Source organism: Bremia lactucae, linkage group LG16 (genome assembly GCF_004359215.1).
Source record: "Bremia lactucae strain SF5 linkage group LG16, whole genome shotgun sequence".
Lineage (NCBI taxonomy): Eukaryota > Oomycota > Peronosporomycetes > Peronosporales > Peronosporaceae > Bremia > Bremia lactucae.
The window spans coordinates 153556-172612 of NC_090625.1; the positions used below are offsets into that span (position 1 = coordinate 153556).

Genomic DNA, 19057 nt, shown 5'->3' on the forward strand with positions numbered 1-19057 from the left:
GACCTCGAACCTGGCACCAAGTATTGTGTGACCAGGCAATGGCCGTTGCCGAAAGAACAAGTCGATTATATCGATGAGTTCTTCGACAAGCGAGTTAAGGCGGGATATGTGCGTGAGAGCAAATCGCCTCACTGCAGCCCGAACTTTTGTGAGCGTAAAGCCACATGTGGATGGCATCTGGTTCATGCTTACAATAAGCTGAACACGGCGACCATACCGGCTCAAACGTCAATTTCGTGTAAAGATTATTTATTGAACTTCATGGGAAAGTCAACTATATTTTCCGCGTTCACTTTAGAGGATGGCTACTATCAGGTACTCATGAGAGAGTCTGATGTAGCCAAAAAACTGCAAGCACCCCAAGCGGTATGCTTTGGAAGTGGCTTGCGATGCCCCAAGGGTTGAAAAACGCACCGGCGACATTCAACGGAGTGGTGGCTCACGTGATGCGACAGGACCGTGCTTACGCACCCCATTACTTTGAAGATGTATTCGTGCATAGTAGGGTCGAGGACGGGCTGAGCGCGATAGAGTCGCACAAGCGTCATCAAGACGCTGTGTTGCAGACTTTGAAGGACGCCCAATTGTGCGTCAACTTGCAAAAGTGCATCATAGGGGTCCCTGAGATACCTGTGCGGGGTTGTATCGTTATAACACAGCGCGTGAAAGGTTCACTCATCTGAAGGACCTTGCATAGAGAGCGATCGAACGCATAACTTCGGTCGCAGGCGGGACAGCGTCGATGCCATTCTATTTATTCTATACACAAATGAACAACATTCGCCCATAGCTGAGTTCATACAACATGAACTCGACGTGGCCACAAAAATAGTCTTGCTTCACCAGCAAGGCTCTCCACACGCGGATGCGTTGAGAGAATAGGGTGCTCAACAATTCGAACTGTAGAGACAGAAGCATTTACAATCTGCTAGCGGGCCGACGCTTCTACGTCGACCCAAAAGCTGAAAGATTGATTTCTCTAAGTTTAAGGCAGTCGAAGGCGAATCCCTTTTAAGATGGTTCGTCGAATTAGACGACGCCATTGAAGCTCGCCGCATCAATTATGATGCGACGAAAGTGAAATTTGGCATGTCTAACTTAGCCGGACGTGCCAAATCTTGGGCCTTGGAGCTCAAGCTTCACGACCCGTTGTTTTTTGGGTTGTATGATGTCTTAAAGACCCAGGTCAGGCAAAAATTTGAGCCGCCACGTGCCGAATTCAGGGCTCGAGACGATCTCCGGGATTTGAAACGAGGCAAGCGTGATCTTCATGTTTATGCTCAACATATTGAGTTCTTACGAAACCTTGAAGCTGTATTCAATAAAATGAACAAACACAAATGACAGCGAGATCCTCTACGATCGACGCTCTAGTCGCACTGTCTCTTATAAATAGGCGTTTCCAGCTCATTTAATTTTGCTTTCTGCCGATGGAAAATGCCTCATCTTGCATCAAATGGACGAAAGCATTCGTCTGGATGTGGCGGCGAGTTTTCTATGGTGCAGCCTACGCCGACGCCTCGTTTGTACGAGTTCTTTCCCTAGTCTCACCTGTCCAGCTAATCTTAAACAGGCTTTCGTCTACTCGGGTGCTTATCGTCCTCCGAGACGACAAGAAAACGGAGGTCTAGCACCTACGGACTTCTCGTTTGTAGATAGCAAAAATCTCGCTCTTCAAGTTATGAACGTTTGCATAACAATGCAATCGTTGTCGAAAGACGGGCCGCTACGCCTATGAGTGTGGTGCCCCACGTCCATTACCTAGAAACATTAAGCGAAACGATCGACCTCCCACTAGAAACAGCGGGACGCGGCTCCGACGCTGTTGCGAAATCGCAACGGCATTCAGACCATAAGAGAAACGTTTGGGTCGGAAGGTGCGGAGCGCCATACTGATCCAGCAACGCAAAAGCATTTGATGACCTGGCCTTTTCAAGGTGATGAGGTTAGCTGCATCACCTTGTAAATTATAGTGGCAAATGACTTGCCACTAAAGTCCTAGTCGATTGTGGGGCGCCGAACAATTTTTTTGACGCCAATTGCTAAAAGATCGCAGGCTCAATTTTGTTGAGCGTGATATACCTCTAACGAGGATGGCAGTGCCTAGCAACAAGCGCATCTGTAACAGTAAATAAACGTGTTGTGGGTATCCAATACACGTTTATGGGTGAGCAGTACGATGATAATTTCATCGTACTTGATTTGAATGACAAATTTAATGTCATCCTAGGATTACCCTGGCTAAAAAAGTACGAGCCATGCATAAATTGGCAGCATCAAACCGTGACGATGTCTGTCTTTCGTTCATCAGAGAGTCGTCTGATGATCGTCTTGGTGCGTCCCCAAGCGTGTGGATATCCTTACTTGTGGTTGAGTCGTTTAAGAATCGATACACAACACGCATTGGTTTACTCTATCACACAGCCGTTTCTGGCGACACACCTCGTGTCATCATCGCCACACATAATGATTTACGTTTACGAATCATGTTTGAGAACCAAGAAGTGTGCATCGTGGACGTGACACCTATCTCACGAAAAGTCGCGACATTTATTGGCCACGCCAGTATGAGCTCGTCCGCAAGTGCTAGTAGCCTCGTCCCAACTGGTGATGAACGTCCCGGGTCTCGTTTGGCAGTTCGACAAGACCAAGACCCGTCCTCCTCGACTTAGGTCCATCGGAGAACGAGCGCGGGAAGCGCTCGTAAATTTTTAAGGGTCTCAATACATTCCCGCATCTCACAAGAGATGAGCGCCCTCTAACGAGGATCTTTAGGGAGTATGTTACATCATCGATGAGATCCTGTACGAAACGGACCACTGCTTCTCTAGTCAGCATGATAATTTTTGTCGCACAGCGGAGATGTCATTCTCCTCATTAGTGAGAGTATTGTTACTCTCACTAACATTTTTGATTTCAACACTGAGTATTTCAGCATCTTTATCAAAGTAAGTAATAGCCATAAGGCTATTAATGAGTTTTTCCACTTCAGAGTGATTTAATCAACATTGGAATGCTTCGCATTGGGAGTTCACGGGGTAACCTATCGAGTCGAAAAGTCGTGTCAAGAAAGACACGAGCCCAGCCTTTGGCTGGTTTTGAAAATCTGTGTTCAAATCAGTGAGAAATGTCAACTTCAGACCATCCTGAACAGATGATCGGACAGAACGTGCAAATCGTATCCTCGAAGAGATACTTTTCGGATACGTCCGCTCTTTTTCGAGATGGATCGAGTTCTTGCGGATGGTAGAATTTGCCATCAACAATTCAGTGCATCCTATAACAAAGGATACAATGATTTAACAAAGGATACAATGATTTCCGCGAATGGCTTACGCTATCCTCGTATAACCACTCTGCATGAGACTGACTCTTATTTAAGGAGGGTAGGGAGAATACCATTACTTTTTATCGTTTCGTGAAGTCCGAAGACGAAGTCCATAGATACAGACTGCCGGAACATGCAGAGGTTGTGACGGACTGGGCTTCACCCGTTGACAAGCTTCGCTAGCACGTATGTTATCATGCGAGGGGGATACCTTCTTCATCGAACAAGTTATTTCATTCGAACCCCCTTCACTCCGTGGGTGTAAGAAGCGTTCCACTAGGAAATTCTGGTCACCACTCGAATCCGTCAATGAATGTGAAGTGTGAGAAAATTAATCGGTATGCCTCGTTCGCCGAACTCGACGTTGATCACGAGCGATCTCGTCGTCGCGAGTTAGCGGTGACGGCCGAGTGTGTTTCTCGTGACCAGTTGAAAACCTGTGCGCAAGTTGCGGTTGGTCAACTGGCAAAGGAACGGACACATCAATCATTTCAAGACGAGCTGATGAAAGCTCGTCAAAGATATGATCCTTAGAGGATATAGAGGACCGTCTGGTTCGTGATAACCAGGCTCTGTCCCGAGACTATCATTCTTTAGCTCGGGACTATCAGGATTTGGCAGACGCCTTAGATCGTTCCGGTGTGATTCAGAACCGGAAGAAGCCTCGTACTGATGGTAGGGACGTAGACGCCCGACATGAAACGTAGGGTGCGTACGCATCCTACATGACAGCTCAATCGCGTACGCAATGCTTGGCGGTACAGTACATGAAACGGGCCGATATGCTTGGGCAACAATTTATTACTGCCCACTTTCGTCACCATATGTTTTGGTAGGTTTCTCGAGGAAAGTAGGACAAGATCATTGCCTGACCTGCACCCTTAAAACAGCATGGGCAGGAGTCCCCCCATGATAAGGAAGGTGACTCTACCTCTCTAGACAAAGGGTGCAGCTTGTAGCGTGCACCGAGCACGATCCGTTTTCCGAACTGATCACGGATAGCAATCAGTTTGTCAAGCCAGGCCTCGCGGCCTATGCTTTGCACATTCTTTACAAATTCTTCTCAAGCTTGGGACAAGGAGTGACATCCTTTGCCCGCTTACAAATGTAACACCTATGCCAAAAAAGGCACCGATAAAGTACTTCCTTCGTCCTCCCCAGGCTTGTGAAGCCTGACTGAGTAGAACAACGGAATCTGGTACCGGTCATTGGTCATATCAGACCAGACCAACGCGTTAGGAAGCCCTTAGAGGGCAACCAAGGCTTCTTCTCGGTAGCAAACCGCAAAACATTGCGGTCCCTATCCGATTAACTCATGTTAGCATTAACGCTACTATGATTCTCGGCGCGATCTTTAGGATCACTCCATTTCTGGTGATGCATACTAGCACCACCAGTAGTATGCGTACCGAAGTGACCTTCACAATCACTTCATTCCTGGTGATGTATGCTGACATCATCAGAGCTATCATCATTCGTGGAGTAATCACAAGTCGACTCCGCATCAAAAAAGGTCTGACCAGGTATCAAAAACTTCGACATCACCTCTTTGTTTGTCACGTTAGAACCTGTACGTTTAATAGACGTCCCCGGTTGATCCGGAGGCCTTAACAGCTGCCACCGAGTCGGGTAATGACGCCGACTCGGCCCAATAACTTGAATAGGAGTAGCAGATGACTTGTCACAGTCACCTGCAATGGGCATTGGGCCAATCATCTCCAGATAGAGTAGGAAGTGACCTATTTTTCTTAGCAGACGCATTAGCGTCAACTGAAACATTTGCATCGCTAGCAGCTGCACTGAACTGTGCAGCTGCCAGCTTTGCGGCCTCACAGGCGACACGCACGGGTTTTGAAACCATGTGCAATTAAAAGTTGAATTAAAATTAAACCAAGAAGTGTTGATTTACAGAGACAGACGTAGTTATACACTCTGTCACTTTAAATCAGTCACTTAAGTGATGTTTGAGGGGCAATGGTGTAACGAGATGCCCAGTAGAATATATGATATTTCTTACAAGACGAATAATACATTTTATTTCCTGTGAAAGGCAATACATAAAGAAGTACAAAATTAGTACCTTTTTATTTTATCGTAATAGTTCCAATATTTTCAAAACTGGTAATATTGACGCAATTAGATGTTAGCTCTATTGATCGATTAATTTTAGTTTGAATCAACCCCGCCACTCGTCAGAAGACACGCTTAGGCGTCACGCAAGGAGGTGCATTGTATAGTAATCATTAATATATTAGAGCCAGTAGATAGAAGATCGTCACCAAAGAGCTTGTATAATAATACAATTTCGTTTTTCCCTAGTCTAAAGCCTTAGAATTTATCCTTAGTAGCCCTTCCTCTGCACGTCGTTTACGAGAAGTAGTCGAGGCACACCACCTTCACTGTAATTAGTGTAGGTTGACTAGTACTATTATTAGCACTAGCATAAGGTGCCCCGTTACATAGAGCCACATAGTCACATAAGTAAATACATACTAATAATCTGGAGAGTCGCACAAGCTCACTAGTCCTGGTTCAGGGACTAGACGATGGCAACTTTTGCCTGAGAGTATATGCCTTCAAACAGGCTTTAGTTCTTAAAGATCGCAGGGCAAGCCTTAGGAAGGCTTAAAAGGGGAGCTAGTCTACTTCTACATGTTAAATGTAACTACCTAACCTTTACAATCCTTGAATAGACCCTGCCATCAGATCTCTATCTGGTGACTGGCTGACACGTGTATTACTCATAACTAAATATACTCGAATATAAATATATAAAGTATATTATACCGAGTGTGTAGCACACACACAACCTCAATTGTTAAATCGTGTAACACTGTCACATCTTCCCATCAGAGTGTTGACTCCGCGCGTTGGCACACCTCCTCATTGAGGCCAATTAAAATATTCAGCCTCACAGTTGTTTTCTGAGCACCTTTGTGTCACCATGACGTCACATCCCAACGAGTCACTGACTCTCTGTCGTTTCCTCGAGGAGGACGTGATCATGGACTACGATGGCCACACTCCCTTTAAGAGGAGGATGAGGAATCTGAACCAACCGCGCTTGAGCGTGAAGGTGACTATAGTCAAGCACCAAATCCGCTCGATGAGCAGCAAAAGCGAAAAGTGCCCAAAGAGGAACAAGCTCGTCGTCGGTGTATGGTAATTGCGACCGCAAATGCTCACTAAAACTACTTCTTCAAGCTACTTAGGGAAGGTTAATGTCTTCGAAAGCTTGCAGGCCAAACGTTGGCAACCTGTATCACTGGTTTTAAAGTGATGACAACAGAGTGGCTCGCGATACAAAAAGCTTCCATCAAGAGATATTTAAATCTAAGGATCATCTACATGATAAAACAGTGGTGCCGCGTTGTCTCCCATGAGGACTATACCTACTATCTTATTTCCCGAAAAACCGGTGTCAGAATATGATTGTGTGTTCATCCGATGGGTAACCAAACCCGACGTTAAAGAAATTAATGAGCTTTACGAGCCAGCGCCAACACGGCGGGTGTTTGCCGAACGGAATCTCCGCTATGATTTCGTAAAGTTGATGGCTAGGGACTATTGAGATCCGTGTATCGTACACAGTATGAGTCTTTTACTAGCTATCGGGTTCAAGCTATAAAATGACCGAGGATCCGTCCATTACCCATCTATCAGTGGGAAGCATTGATTGTTGCAAGCTGAACATGGCGTTTATATACGTCAACGGGTAAGGCCAATCTTGCTGAAAGAGTACCTCGTACTCCCAAGAGTTTTTAAACGAGCGGTACCCGTGCCTCTTCACCAAATACTAGAATTAATCATTACGACAACGACGCTTCAAAAGGTTCCTTGCGTGAAATTGCGTTCAGCTGGTTGCAGCTGACGCGATTGGTAGCAGACGACGCGCTCCGCGCCGTCTGTATCGTATTGCATTAATGCACAGCCGATTGCAAAATCGCTGGCGTCACAGACCACATTATTAGTCTGTCCTGATCTGCAATCGCCAAGATAGGCGATTGCATCAAGCTTTGCTTGATACCTTTAAAGGAACGCTGGCATCAGTGTTCCGTTACCATTTCTCGTCTTTTTCAAGAGACGAGAGTGATGAACTGTCAGCTCGGCATAATTGCGGGAGTACTTGTGCAAGTACGCCGATAACCCAAGGAGCTTTCAAGTCCTTTGACATCGACTGGAACTGGCCAGTCGGTGATTGGTTTGATCTTTTCGGGATAAGGACGCACGCCGTGTTTACCGACGATGCACCCAAGAAGTGGTATTTTGCTTGCAGCTAATATACACTTCTTGAGATTTGCGTACAACTTATGCTTTCGCGTAATTGTAAGAACCTAACGAACGGCAGATTTATGAACTTCGACATCCGTCTTTCCATCCATGGCTCGGCTATGGACGAATACATCGTCAAAATAACTCGGTGCGAATTCTCACACCGGTCTCAACATATTCCTAACGCATCTGTTAAATGTTGCAGGGGCGTTACTAAGCCCCTGAGTCATCACTAGCCATTCCCAGAGCCCCACTGGGGGTGCTCACTGCTGTGTACGGAATATCCCGTTCACGCATAAGGATCTGATTAATTCCATTAATCAGATCCATAGACGAAAAGATGATACTCTCAGACATACCATCTATGATTACGTCTTCACACGGTATCGGTGTATGAGCCGGTACCGTTACAGCATTCAGTTTATCGAATGCGTGCTCTATCCCAACATGTAGCTATTCGCACACGGAAGTGCGGAGAGCAATGTCGGGAGGTTGACTCCCTCACATGTCCCGCTTTTAATCAATCGATAAAGAATTTATCGATAGGTACTTGTTCACGAGGTAGTGGCTACTGCTTCATGACACAGTACTTCAAGCCCGGTTTGAGCTCGATCTCATGTCGAGTGCCTTTATCCTTAGGCAACTCGCATGGAACTGTTTCAGGGAATACATCCCTGAATTCAATCAAATCCATATATGTAGGATTTGTCTTAAGTGACTCCCAGGATGGAGTATTATCTCTCTCAATCCGAGTCTATACATCGAGGACACTTCGTCCATCGATGAGCTGCTGAGAACCCGTTCGTTCTCTGCAAAAATTACCGCCGACCGAATATCGGTTACGTATTCGTCCTCTGGGACGAGTACGCAGATCTACTTGATTGTACCACTATGCGGTTTTCTCTAGAACCGCTTGGGTTCTAGGGTTGGTAATTGAGTTATCTCCGAAGGAGATTTCTCCTCAAGTACGTGAAGACTTATTCCGTCAACGTCTTCCGATTGTGATTGACCAGTCGGGTCCTCTACGGTCGACTCTCTACTCGATTTAGGATCATCGTATTGTCCATTTTGGACAACCGGTATCTTCCTTGAATCTCGCTTGCTAGGCGTACATTCATGTCTCAATCCACTCGACCGAGTGGTGGACCTTCGACGCTGCCTGTGCATTCGCACAGCCGCCGGCAGCTGACTACACAGGGTGATTTATAAGCACACTGTGATCTTGTGCAGTCGTACTAACGACCGTACCACAAGTGAGGCTATCGCACTCACTCGTAGTACATCCACACGCTTGTGGACCCTCCAAGGCGTTTATCAGATGGCCATTTGATGAACAAGTGGTAGGCATCTTTACGGATCGATGCTGCCAGCTGATCCTTGGCTCATATTCTCTGATCCAAGGTTCTAGCAACTGGCGCCGAATTAAGTTATTCGACGCCCCACATTCCACTAGAGCTCTATGTGAAAATTATTTGTCACTTTTAACTTCAAGGTGATGAGGGATACCTCATCACCAGGTGCAGAGACAGATAATGATTGTGTGTCTGGAACAACTATCGCAAGAGATTTGCAAATTCTCTTGAAGTTGCTGGCTTGGTAGGGCGTTGGGCCCCTATTGACCCCGACCGTTTTCTGGCGGTTCGTCTCGCTGTTGCAATTTGGCAACAACGTCGGACCCGCGACCGTTGCCTTTTTGGCATTCGGTCCATAATTACGTTCAGTACCTCTCGGTACTGGGCGCGGAGCACTACACTCATGAGCGTAGTGTCCTAACTTTTGACAGCGATTGCATTTCAGCAATCGCTTGTTGTTTCAAAAGCGAGGTTTCTCGCTTTCGACATAAGAGAGGTCCATAGGTTCTGGACCTTCCAGTTCGTGTTGTCTTGGAAGACGATAAGATGACGAATTAGCTTGAGCCTGTCTCAAGCTAAAGTCCTCCTGTTCCGCAACGGATATTGCTTCTTCAAGCGTATCCAGTTCCAAGCGAACAGGTGGGTCTTTACGGGACCATCCGTAAGACCTTGCATGAACACCGTAATCAACGTGTGTTCTTGGACTATGTTATTTGTTATACAACTCGCTAAGAGTCGTATGTGCTGAAAATATGCGTGAACATCACGCTTGCCTTGCTTAAGTTTCAGAAGCTCTGAACGAGCTCTGAACTCAGCCCTTGGCGGTTCAAACGTCTGTTTGAGCCGGGCTTTAAAAGCCTATAGCGACCCAAAGACGTATGGGTCGCGCAACGTAAGGCTCAATGCCCAAGTTTTGGAGCGACCTGCCTAATCTGATTGAGCGAATGCGACTTGCATTTGCTCGTCGACGATGTGACGTGCCCTTAATGCATCGTCCAACTCGACAAACCATCTCAAGAGAGAGTCTTCTTCGACTCCCCTATACTTAGAGATGTCAATCTTTCAGGTTTCCGGACGACGCGTGTGCGTCATCCCAGGTACAGGGTTCTGTACTTGTTGTAACCTCAACAATTCTGCCTGTTGAGAGCCTTGCGGATTAAGCAAGGCTACCTTCTCCTTCGCCTCGTCATGTTCATGTGTATGAACTTGGCGATGATAAATAGAGGGCATCTTTGTCAAAATCGGACAGCATGGCCAAGATGGCATCGTTCCCTACGGTCGAACTCATTCGTTTGACCGCACTCCTTTCTATGTCACTTAGAAAGGAGTAGCTATCACGCGAAACGGACGAACTACAAAGTGCTACCAGGTGTAACGGAGCACTACTGACTTGTACTGTTTCAATAAAAGTCCACTTCGCACTGCCTCGGTGCGAGTGGTGCCTCACGTCAGTTCACGCACCTAGTACGTGCAAAGGAAGACTCTCTTTATAGCACTTGCTTAAAAGAGGTTGATAAAACCGTATTTAATATAATTAAGTTCTTCTGCTTCTGTCTATTAAGTACTAAATTAATTTTAAACTAATACAAAACATGTAATGAAGTCTTATCTGTCTTTTTCTTTTGCGTGCGTCCAGCGCTGACTGGACCGCGGAGAAAGTAGATATAATGGTGTATATCTACCAATAGATAAGCTTTTAGGAAATTACCACGTAAAGATATATTCTCCAAATATTCTCTACCTTTTAGATAATATACAATTAACAACCTTAAAGTGTTAATTTTCTTGTAACGATACACCCCGTTACACGTGTAGATCGGTTGATTCAAACTAAAATCAACCAATTAAAAGAATCACTGTCTTATCGCGTCAATATTACCAAAATTGGTAATATTGGAACTGTTAAGTCGAATTTGATAAAAGACCAAAAAATCTATTGATTTTCTCTTAAAGGAAATCGTATTTATTATTCCTCTTACCGAAAATAATATTTATGAAACGGAAACACCATTACAATGTACTTACAGGGCTTTTTAAATATGACCTGAATGCCTTTAAGAAATTACCCCGTATTCACCTAACATATGCTCCAGCGCAATTAACAAATTGACGAAATTGACAACCAGAAATAATTCGGAGTGTACTACTTCAATAGCTTTTAAATGTCAAGTAAAATTTGACGCTTACAGATTTAATTAATACATCAACATTAAATTACGTAGCATCATTGTTGTTTGTATTATCCTTTTAGTTGTCATCTGTATTGAGCTTTTCCATGCCATTTTCAAGATCTATTCTCTTTCTTGCATCGGCTCTTTTTCTTCTTTTTGCTGCCATTGTTTTTTCAACTGGGTCTATCTCTCTTTTTACAGTCTCTGATTTGCTTGTAGCTCCTTTTGCGGTTGAAGCTGTATCAGTAATCTCTTTCGCGGCTTCTTGGAACAACTTCTCGTCTTCTTTGGAGAATTTGAATAGTTTGGAGCTGGAAAACATTCTCTCCTCAGATTTCGCAGATTTGCGCAGTTCTCCAGCTTTCAGGTATCTAGCAACTGGCGCGACTGGGATTGTGTCACGCATTTCCTGCTCTATATTAGCGGCTACGAGGAAAGCACTCGAATCTCCGAGGGAAATCGCAGACACAAAAATACTGCTAATCAGGAGCATACGCACCATGTCGCTCGTTGAAATAAGAAAGAAAGAGATCTTACTGAGACGGAAGCAAAATGATAATGACTCGCTCCAATTAAAACTGTAGCGGTCTCTTGAAAACAAAAATTAAAATTAGACGAGTCATGCAATCGATTGCCACCAATGAAGTGGTGGTAGCCTTGTCGCAGTAGACCTAATGCGAAAAAGATTAGATTTTTTATGCAAGTTGTAAGGGATAGTGACGCTAACAATAGCAAGTATGAGCTAATATAACGAGACTTTCGAAAAACTCCGATCAGGTGGAAGATCCAATACCATTTATCTTGCTTGAAATAGAATGGGGGACCTGACTGTGCGGTGACCATAGGCTTTGTTAGTTTGCAGTGGCTATCGGGCAATAAATATCTTATGATAGATAAAGAGTAGACATGACAGTCCTGTTTATCATACAAGAATGTCACTGTTTAGCAATTTGTGCCTCCCCCAACCGAAGTTTCTTAAAAAAAGAACGAGCGGATAACGTGATGCGCTGGCATGCGCGAATCCACTTTTATGGACAAGACGTGAGCGGGACGACATCCTCCCGTTCCTGGACGGAGATAAAGCCTTTTAGCGTAGGACACGTGGAAATCTTGACTTTTTCGTTGCGACAAATAGAGCCGGCATCTGATTCATATAAATATGATGGCTTCTTTTTGCACGAAAATTAACGACACGTTTGCTTAACAAATAAGACAAAGCACAACATATTGAATATTTTGCAGCCAATATCACGTGCTTAGGTATTTAATAGACTCATTGCGCCATTAAGATATAAAGTAATGTCATATCGAACCATTGTACAAGCTCAACAATTGCTGTGGTCACAATATCGGAAGCAAGCCGACAACTAATCGAGATGCCGTAAAAAAAACTTCCAGCAACTTTCTTGGACTGTTCGGAAATGGATGCGACATTCATGCGTTATTTCGCATCGCAAGCATTGAGCTGGAAAAAAGTTCAGATTAATTAAGACCATGTTTTTACCACCAGCTGCAGAAACGAAATTTCAAATATATACATCACGCTCATCGATAATTGAAATCATCTGGAAGAGAAAATTGGGTATTCATGCGACGATTGAGCGACCAGATGACTTAACACCATGCGACAACACCAAAATATAGTTAGCCCCGGGAGTGATGACACAGCCATTTTAAAAAGTTGCGTTTTAACCAATATTGTGTCGACACACGCTTCACCACGAGAAATCAAAGCTCCATATATCCTTTTGCAAGGCAAACGATATTTTTACTTGCGCGTAAAGCATGAGATGCAGTTTTGAGGACAAGAAGTATCCTATAATAGCGTCATTGATATTGGAGATCCGCAAGGGAATTTTAGATTTATATGCCCGATAAACAATTTAGGCAACAATAAAAGTATTATTTTGTCCCCAATGATGCAGCAAATGAAGTGCAAGCCACTAAGTAGGAGTGAAGTATGAAAGTAGAATACCTTCACTCGTCTTTTTGGATCCTTTTGACAAATGATGTGGCTAGATTAAAACTAGACACTGTTTTATTCACGTTCGACTAGGGAAATATATTTAAACCAAATGTAATTAAATATAAACTTTATCCAATGATTGGATGCCATCTGTAGATGTGTATTCCTGCATGGCGAGCTTACTTTTTTAAATCGCAGATGATGTCTTGATCCCCTTAAATGCGAAAGCACATTAAGACACAAGGGTGGGTGTAGACAGGTGCTACTATAGCAGCCACGCTCTACTTACGCACACACCTTTAGGCACAGTGAGAAGGCGGTTTGACCGTCTTCTCACACGTGCAGTGAGATTGTTGGTGGGCCCCTAAGCGACCTCACCCAACGAGCTAAGTACTTTAGTACAAGTGTCGTCACGGAAGCGGTAATCCGTCTTCACGTGCGCACTTCTTAAGTTGAAAGTTGTAGGTGGGCAAGTCTTTATGGGGGCACGCTCTACTTAAGCACACACCCTAGCGCAGCGGAGAAGCTGTTTGACCGTCTAATTTCGTGTGCCGTGAGGTAATTGTGGTGGGCGCCTTAGCGACCTCATCCAACGCACTAGGTACTCTGGTAAACGTGTCGTCACGGGAGCGGTGATTCGACTCCTCGTGCGCACTTGATAAGTAGAAAGTAGTTTGAGACCGATTTAAATATAATCGCATTAAATATAAATTCCAATTTTTACCAAATTGAACTGTCATCTCTATTGATTACACTAATATGTTTTGCGAGCGTATCTCTATATATCTCGCGTAACGGATGACGCTAGGCGACATCCCTCCTAATGTGAATGCACCTATGTGCATCACATACACAAGGGTTGGTCACAAATGTGAACCACACTCAAGTGGTGGGTCTAATTACTTTATTTAAGAAATTGACCATCCCCTTGAGTACACCAAGTGTATTTAACGGGGACTGTGTAACATTAGGGCAACTTTAGCCAGTTACACTATCCACTCCCTTAAAGAACGAAGTTACATTTTAAACTTCGATAAAGTGGAAGGAAGAACTATGCTGCTTGACGCGCCGCTAAGTCTCTGATTCACTCTAGCGACCTCTGTTTTCATACACGGCGCCAAAGGTGCCACCTACATGGGCAACGTTGGAGGGTCGTCTGCGAAGACGCCCACTAACTCTTGCATTTAGCGCGCGCGCCGCGTTAACACGCCCTGCAGCGTCCAATGCCTTAGCTGAAACGCCGACCGCTACTGCTGCTGTCGCGTTAACGGGGCTTAAGGATTCATCCCACTTAATCAGTGAGGATGTTGATCCGTCGCTCATTGTCGACTACAATGAGTCGAGACCGTTGCCGTCACCTCAAAGTAATGATGCGGACAAGGATCTCACGAGGAAGGATGATGGCACATTATTGCCCATCCAAACTTCTATCATTGCTCATAACATGGAGACAGCAACACTTACGAATGCTGTCTCGTCGTCTGCGCTGGATAGCGCAGCGACGGTTATTGCGAGCGCTGCCCATAAAGGCGCAGCCGCTTCTCCGTTGGGTAAAACCACACCGTCTTTTGCTCAGACCATTATCCATAATGGTTCTGACATAGAGGATTCTGAGCGTAACGCTCCGCCGACGACGCGTGAATGTGCTTAGTCGCTGTCACAAGCCAGCCGTATTAAACGTGGCTGTGTGACGGGTGGCATATCACTTATGCTCCCTCTCTCTGAATGGCCTCGTGTAAACGGGACAATAGCGTCGCTCAAAAAACGCGCTTTTCTAAATGCTCAAAACTATTATGGTGTCATTAAATTATGGAAGACCCGGTCGTGTTGCGTTTAAATGAAACGCCCGACCAATACGAGGCGAAATTCTTGCGCCGCATTCATCCGCATTCCGATGCGATGATACAGCGGTCGCAGCGAATTAATATCGCCCGCTTGCGTGTGAAAGAAATCATGGGCGGTACTGTACCCCCTGTTTCTTCTCACTACGCTACTTCTGCTAGTCCATTTGAGACTAGCGAAGAGGCCTCAGCTGGTGCTCCTTTTCATAGGCAGTCACCAAGTAAATTCACCGTCTCCCTCATCTGATCGCCGCTAGACTCACAGTCGGCGTCACCATCGTCTTCTTCGACGAATGGGGGTATGAGGCTCATTTGAGTCTACATACCGTTTCAGACGACCCACTTAAAATACGGCGCGTCTTTATATACGAGGGAAGGGTGAGCCTATAATTTGAGTCACCAACCTCTATTACCACCTTAAAGGGCCCAATGAAACGGTGCAACAACTTCGTAGTACCTCCAGGTAGTACAAAAATTGCATTTTTAGGTAGGGTAGCAATACTTAATAGTACTTTTTCACCCACTTTAAAGCGTTCGTTAATTTTGAGACCATTTCGGTCAGCATATTCTTTTTGCTTGTCCTGTGCGCTTGCCATCTCGTCACGGACTTTTCGTGTGATGGCTAATCGCTTAATCAAAAAGCGTTGAGCCTCGCTCACGCTTTTAGCATCAAACTCGCCTATGATACCGCCGAGAGGTCGGTCATAGGACGTAGTTTTATTGACCACTGCTAAACTGGCAGGGTCACTAGGGAAAGTTCATGTCTTTAAGCTGATAGTGTAATGGGGCACACATCGGTTGGAGAACCGTTGTTGTGGTACATTTACTAAATGGGTAAAATACCCTTTATCTAATTTTAAAATAGTTAGTTGCTTAAATCCCATTAAATATGGGCAATAATTATGTGGTCGCCGCCAGATATAAATCTGGGGCCGAAATCTATTTTAAATTAGCTAGGGTAAGGTTTTTAGATTTAAATAATTAAATAAAGTGCAGTTCCTCATTGATCTTAAAGCGTTAAGTGCCTTCCTAAGGCTTGCGCATTGATTTGTAAGAGATAGAAGCCTTTCTAAGGTATATCCTCTTGGGCACTAGTTGCCACTTGGCTTTACGAACCCCTGAATCCCTTGAACTAGGATTCCTTAAGCTTTAATAGCATGTACGACTCCCAGAGTTGTTAAACCCATAAGCTCAATAGAACTAAGTGACTCTCTGAGTCTGAGAGTCTTTCTCTGACTTTAGGAGCGTGATAGCTCCGCTACACCTGGTAGCACTCGTAGTCAACCTACGCCTGAGTCTTTACAAGACTTATTTTTTACGACAGTGAAAGAGGTTCCAGAATTGTCAGAAGCGCAACGCGCCGCTTATGACAAGCTCAAAATCTTATTCGGGCTTGAGCACGTGGAATTTATTATTTCCCAGGGACCAGAGGTCCTGCATGCAAGGCTTGAAGCTTTCATGCGGTACAAAGCCTCCCTGATCGGTCAGGTACAGGACCCTTTAGCGGCATCTATGCCTACCCGGTACATCTCCGTACCTGACTCAGAGCCGAGGGCTCGCCCTCTAACTGTAAATGTAAAAAAAAATGAGGGAAAAGAGGGAGAAAATCTCCCTTTTTGAATTGAGCAAATGGAAATGTCCATTGATTACGTCTTGTTCTTACCAGAAAGGCAAATGTGGCTATGGCCATGTCCAAACTTGGAGGTAGAGCCATAGAGTGGGCATTAATGTGCAGCACATCCATAAACGACGCTTTCCCCTCATGGGATTCGCTGAAACAGCAAGTGACCAGCATGTTTGCACCGCCTGATCAGGCTTTTTGCATGCGAGCACGACTCCTAGCGACTCGGCAGGGTAAAAGAACCCTGGGGGTCTTTGTCCAGGAGTTGAGAACTCTCATTGCATCTATGCATCAAGACCCGGTGCAAGAGGCAATTGTAGTGACCTTTTTTATGGGGGGTCTCAATGAAGGCATTGCCCGGACGGAATTGTTCCGATCTCATCCGGCTACGTTCGAAGAGGCAGTTGCCATAGCGCTACGCGCCGACTTTGACTTTAAGTCTGCCCGCGTTAGCACGCCTGTTTACCGAACAAGCTCTTCGAGCACATGGGTTCCGTCTAATAGAGCGGAACCTATGTTTATAAGCCTCGTTGAGGAAGGAGAAGAGGCTCTTCAAGCTGTGGAACAGCATAAGACCATCCGTAGATGTTATGTGCGCGAATGCACGAAACATTTACGCCCTGCCTGCCCACTTCGAAATTTGCGTAAAGCCCGAAAGAGCTCCAACTCCGACCTATACCAGAGATCTGGTACGGTGCGGGGAAACGTCGATACCCAGTAGATGCGGGGCGCCCTTCTGGGGAAGACCTAGGCTCGGTTAAACCTCAAGGAGGTGAGAATAAATAGAACCTTGCCCCAATTAGCTTGGTGCTCATTTCGATTGTAAAGGGCTTTGGTAAGCCGTGGTCAATTTTAATTGACTCAGGAGTGTCTTGCAATTATGCTCGACGCCTTTCTATTGAGGGAAATCAACAATACGTGGAGGTACTTAGAGCGCATGGAGATAATACAATAACACTGTTTGCTTAGGGACAGGGACTCGGGTCACTGTTCCCAAAGTTCCATTGAACTTAGGTATAAAGTTTCTGGACTTTGACAGTATGGAACGCTGTCTCGTCCTTGATTTGGATTCGAGATATGATCTCATTTGTTGCCTAGCAAAGGTGGGTCCATGACTCTCCAAAACTTTGCTAGGAATATTGCGCGTGGCGCCTAAGGTCTTAGACTTCCAATTGATCCACGGTCAGGGGAGTGAAGACAGTAAAATGTCTCATCTCGCCCCTGAAAAGAAGCCGTGGCTTTTGCCAGAAAGGCTTATCAATAGCTTGTCTGGAGAAGCTACTCCTCACAATAAATATTACTAATTCGGTTCATGATGTTCTAGCCAGGCCATACCAAGAATGAGTCTGTCACTGTTTTAGACATTGGCATGTCTGAGTTAATAAACTCTAATGTTAAAAACATTAATTTTGAGCCCGACTGAGCAGAAATAAGTAAAACGGCACGTACTTCGTCGAGTAACACTCGCTATACTAACGATTCACTAAATGCTGAAAGCAGCGTGCAATATCCCTGAGATACGTGGAGTGGCACGTCTAAGTCCACCGAGTATGGTCGGCCGAGGTGGCACCATCCTAAGTGTCAATAGTGACACTATTGGCGGTTCGCCAGGGCATTTTGGGTCAAATCCTCCTAATGCACGTGAGGCGACACGTAAACGTTCGCTGGATAAGGAAGTTGAGTTTTTTAACTCTTTATCGGATGTCAAATTAGACACCATGTCTTGTATAGAACCAATACAGGCTGAAAACCCTGGGGACGTGAATGTCCCGGCCTCTAAAAGGCGTATTGTCTTCATCTTCACTCCAAGACAGGATGGACACGAAGCGTGTATACCCTCACAAAGTGATACGAGTGAGCAAGTACATACGCTTGTAAATGGCGTAACCGGTAACATTGAGGGGGAAGTAAGCCTTGCGGCAATCCTCTCGTTACATGCTCTTTTAGAGCTAGACGAAATGTCTATTGATGAGTGCGGTCGAGTCTTAAAAACTGGTGACTTATCTGAAATGATGGTCATTCGACCTATGGTTGAGTTAAACTCATCGTCACTTCTAGACGAAGCTGTCCTGGATGACACAAAAGGTGCACTTTGTGCGCGAAATGGGTCACCGATCCTGGAAGATCCTACGGATCCTTTTTATTCCTTAATTAAGGAATTCCAAGATAAGGTATGTAATAACCCACCATCTGTTTTAGCTCCGGATAGAAGTGTTCATCATGAAATTGACTTAGTAATGGGAACCAAATACTGTGTCACAAGAACAATGGCTTTTACCAAAGGAGCAGTGTGACGTCATTGACGATTTCTTCCATGCAAAGCACGAGGCTGAAATGTTACGAGAGAACAAATCTCCTCATTCGACACCGACATTTTTGTGTCAAAAAGCCAAATGGTAAATGGCGCATTGTACATGCTTATAATAAGCTTAAGGCTGCCACTATACCAGCCCAAACCCCCATTCCTAGAAAAGATGTTCTTTAGAACAATATGGTGGGATGTACA

General features: G+C 45.0%; 1 protein-coding gene across 1 annotated transcript; it reads right to left on the reverse strand.

Moving 5' to 3' along the window:
• Positions 1-11199: 11199 nt before the first annotated feature.
• CCR75_009833 (uncharacterized protein) lies at positions 11200-11625 on the reverse strand (the record flags this gene model as incomplete). The annotated part of the gene is made up of 1 exon (XM_067967869.1): positions 11200-11625. The coding sequence occupies one exon, from the start codon at positions 11623-11625 to the stop codon at positions 11200-11202; it is 426 nt and encodes a 141-aa protein (XP_067823045.1).
• Between the last annotated feature and the right edge of the window lie 7432 nt (positions 11626-19057).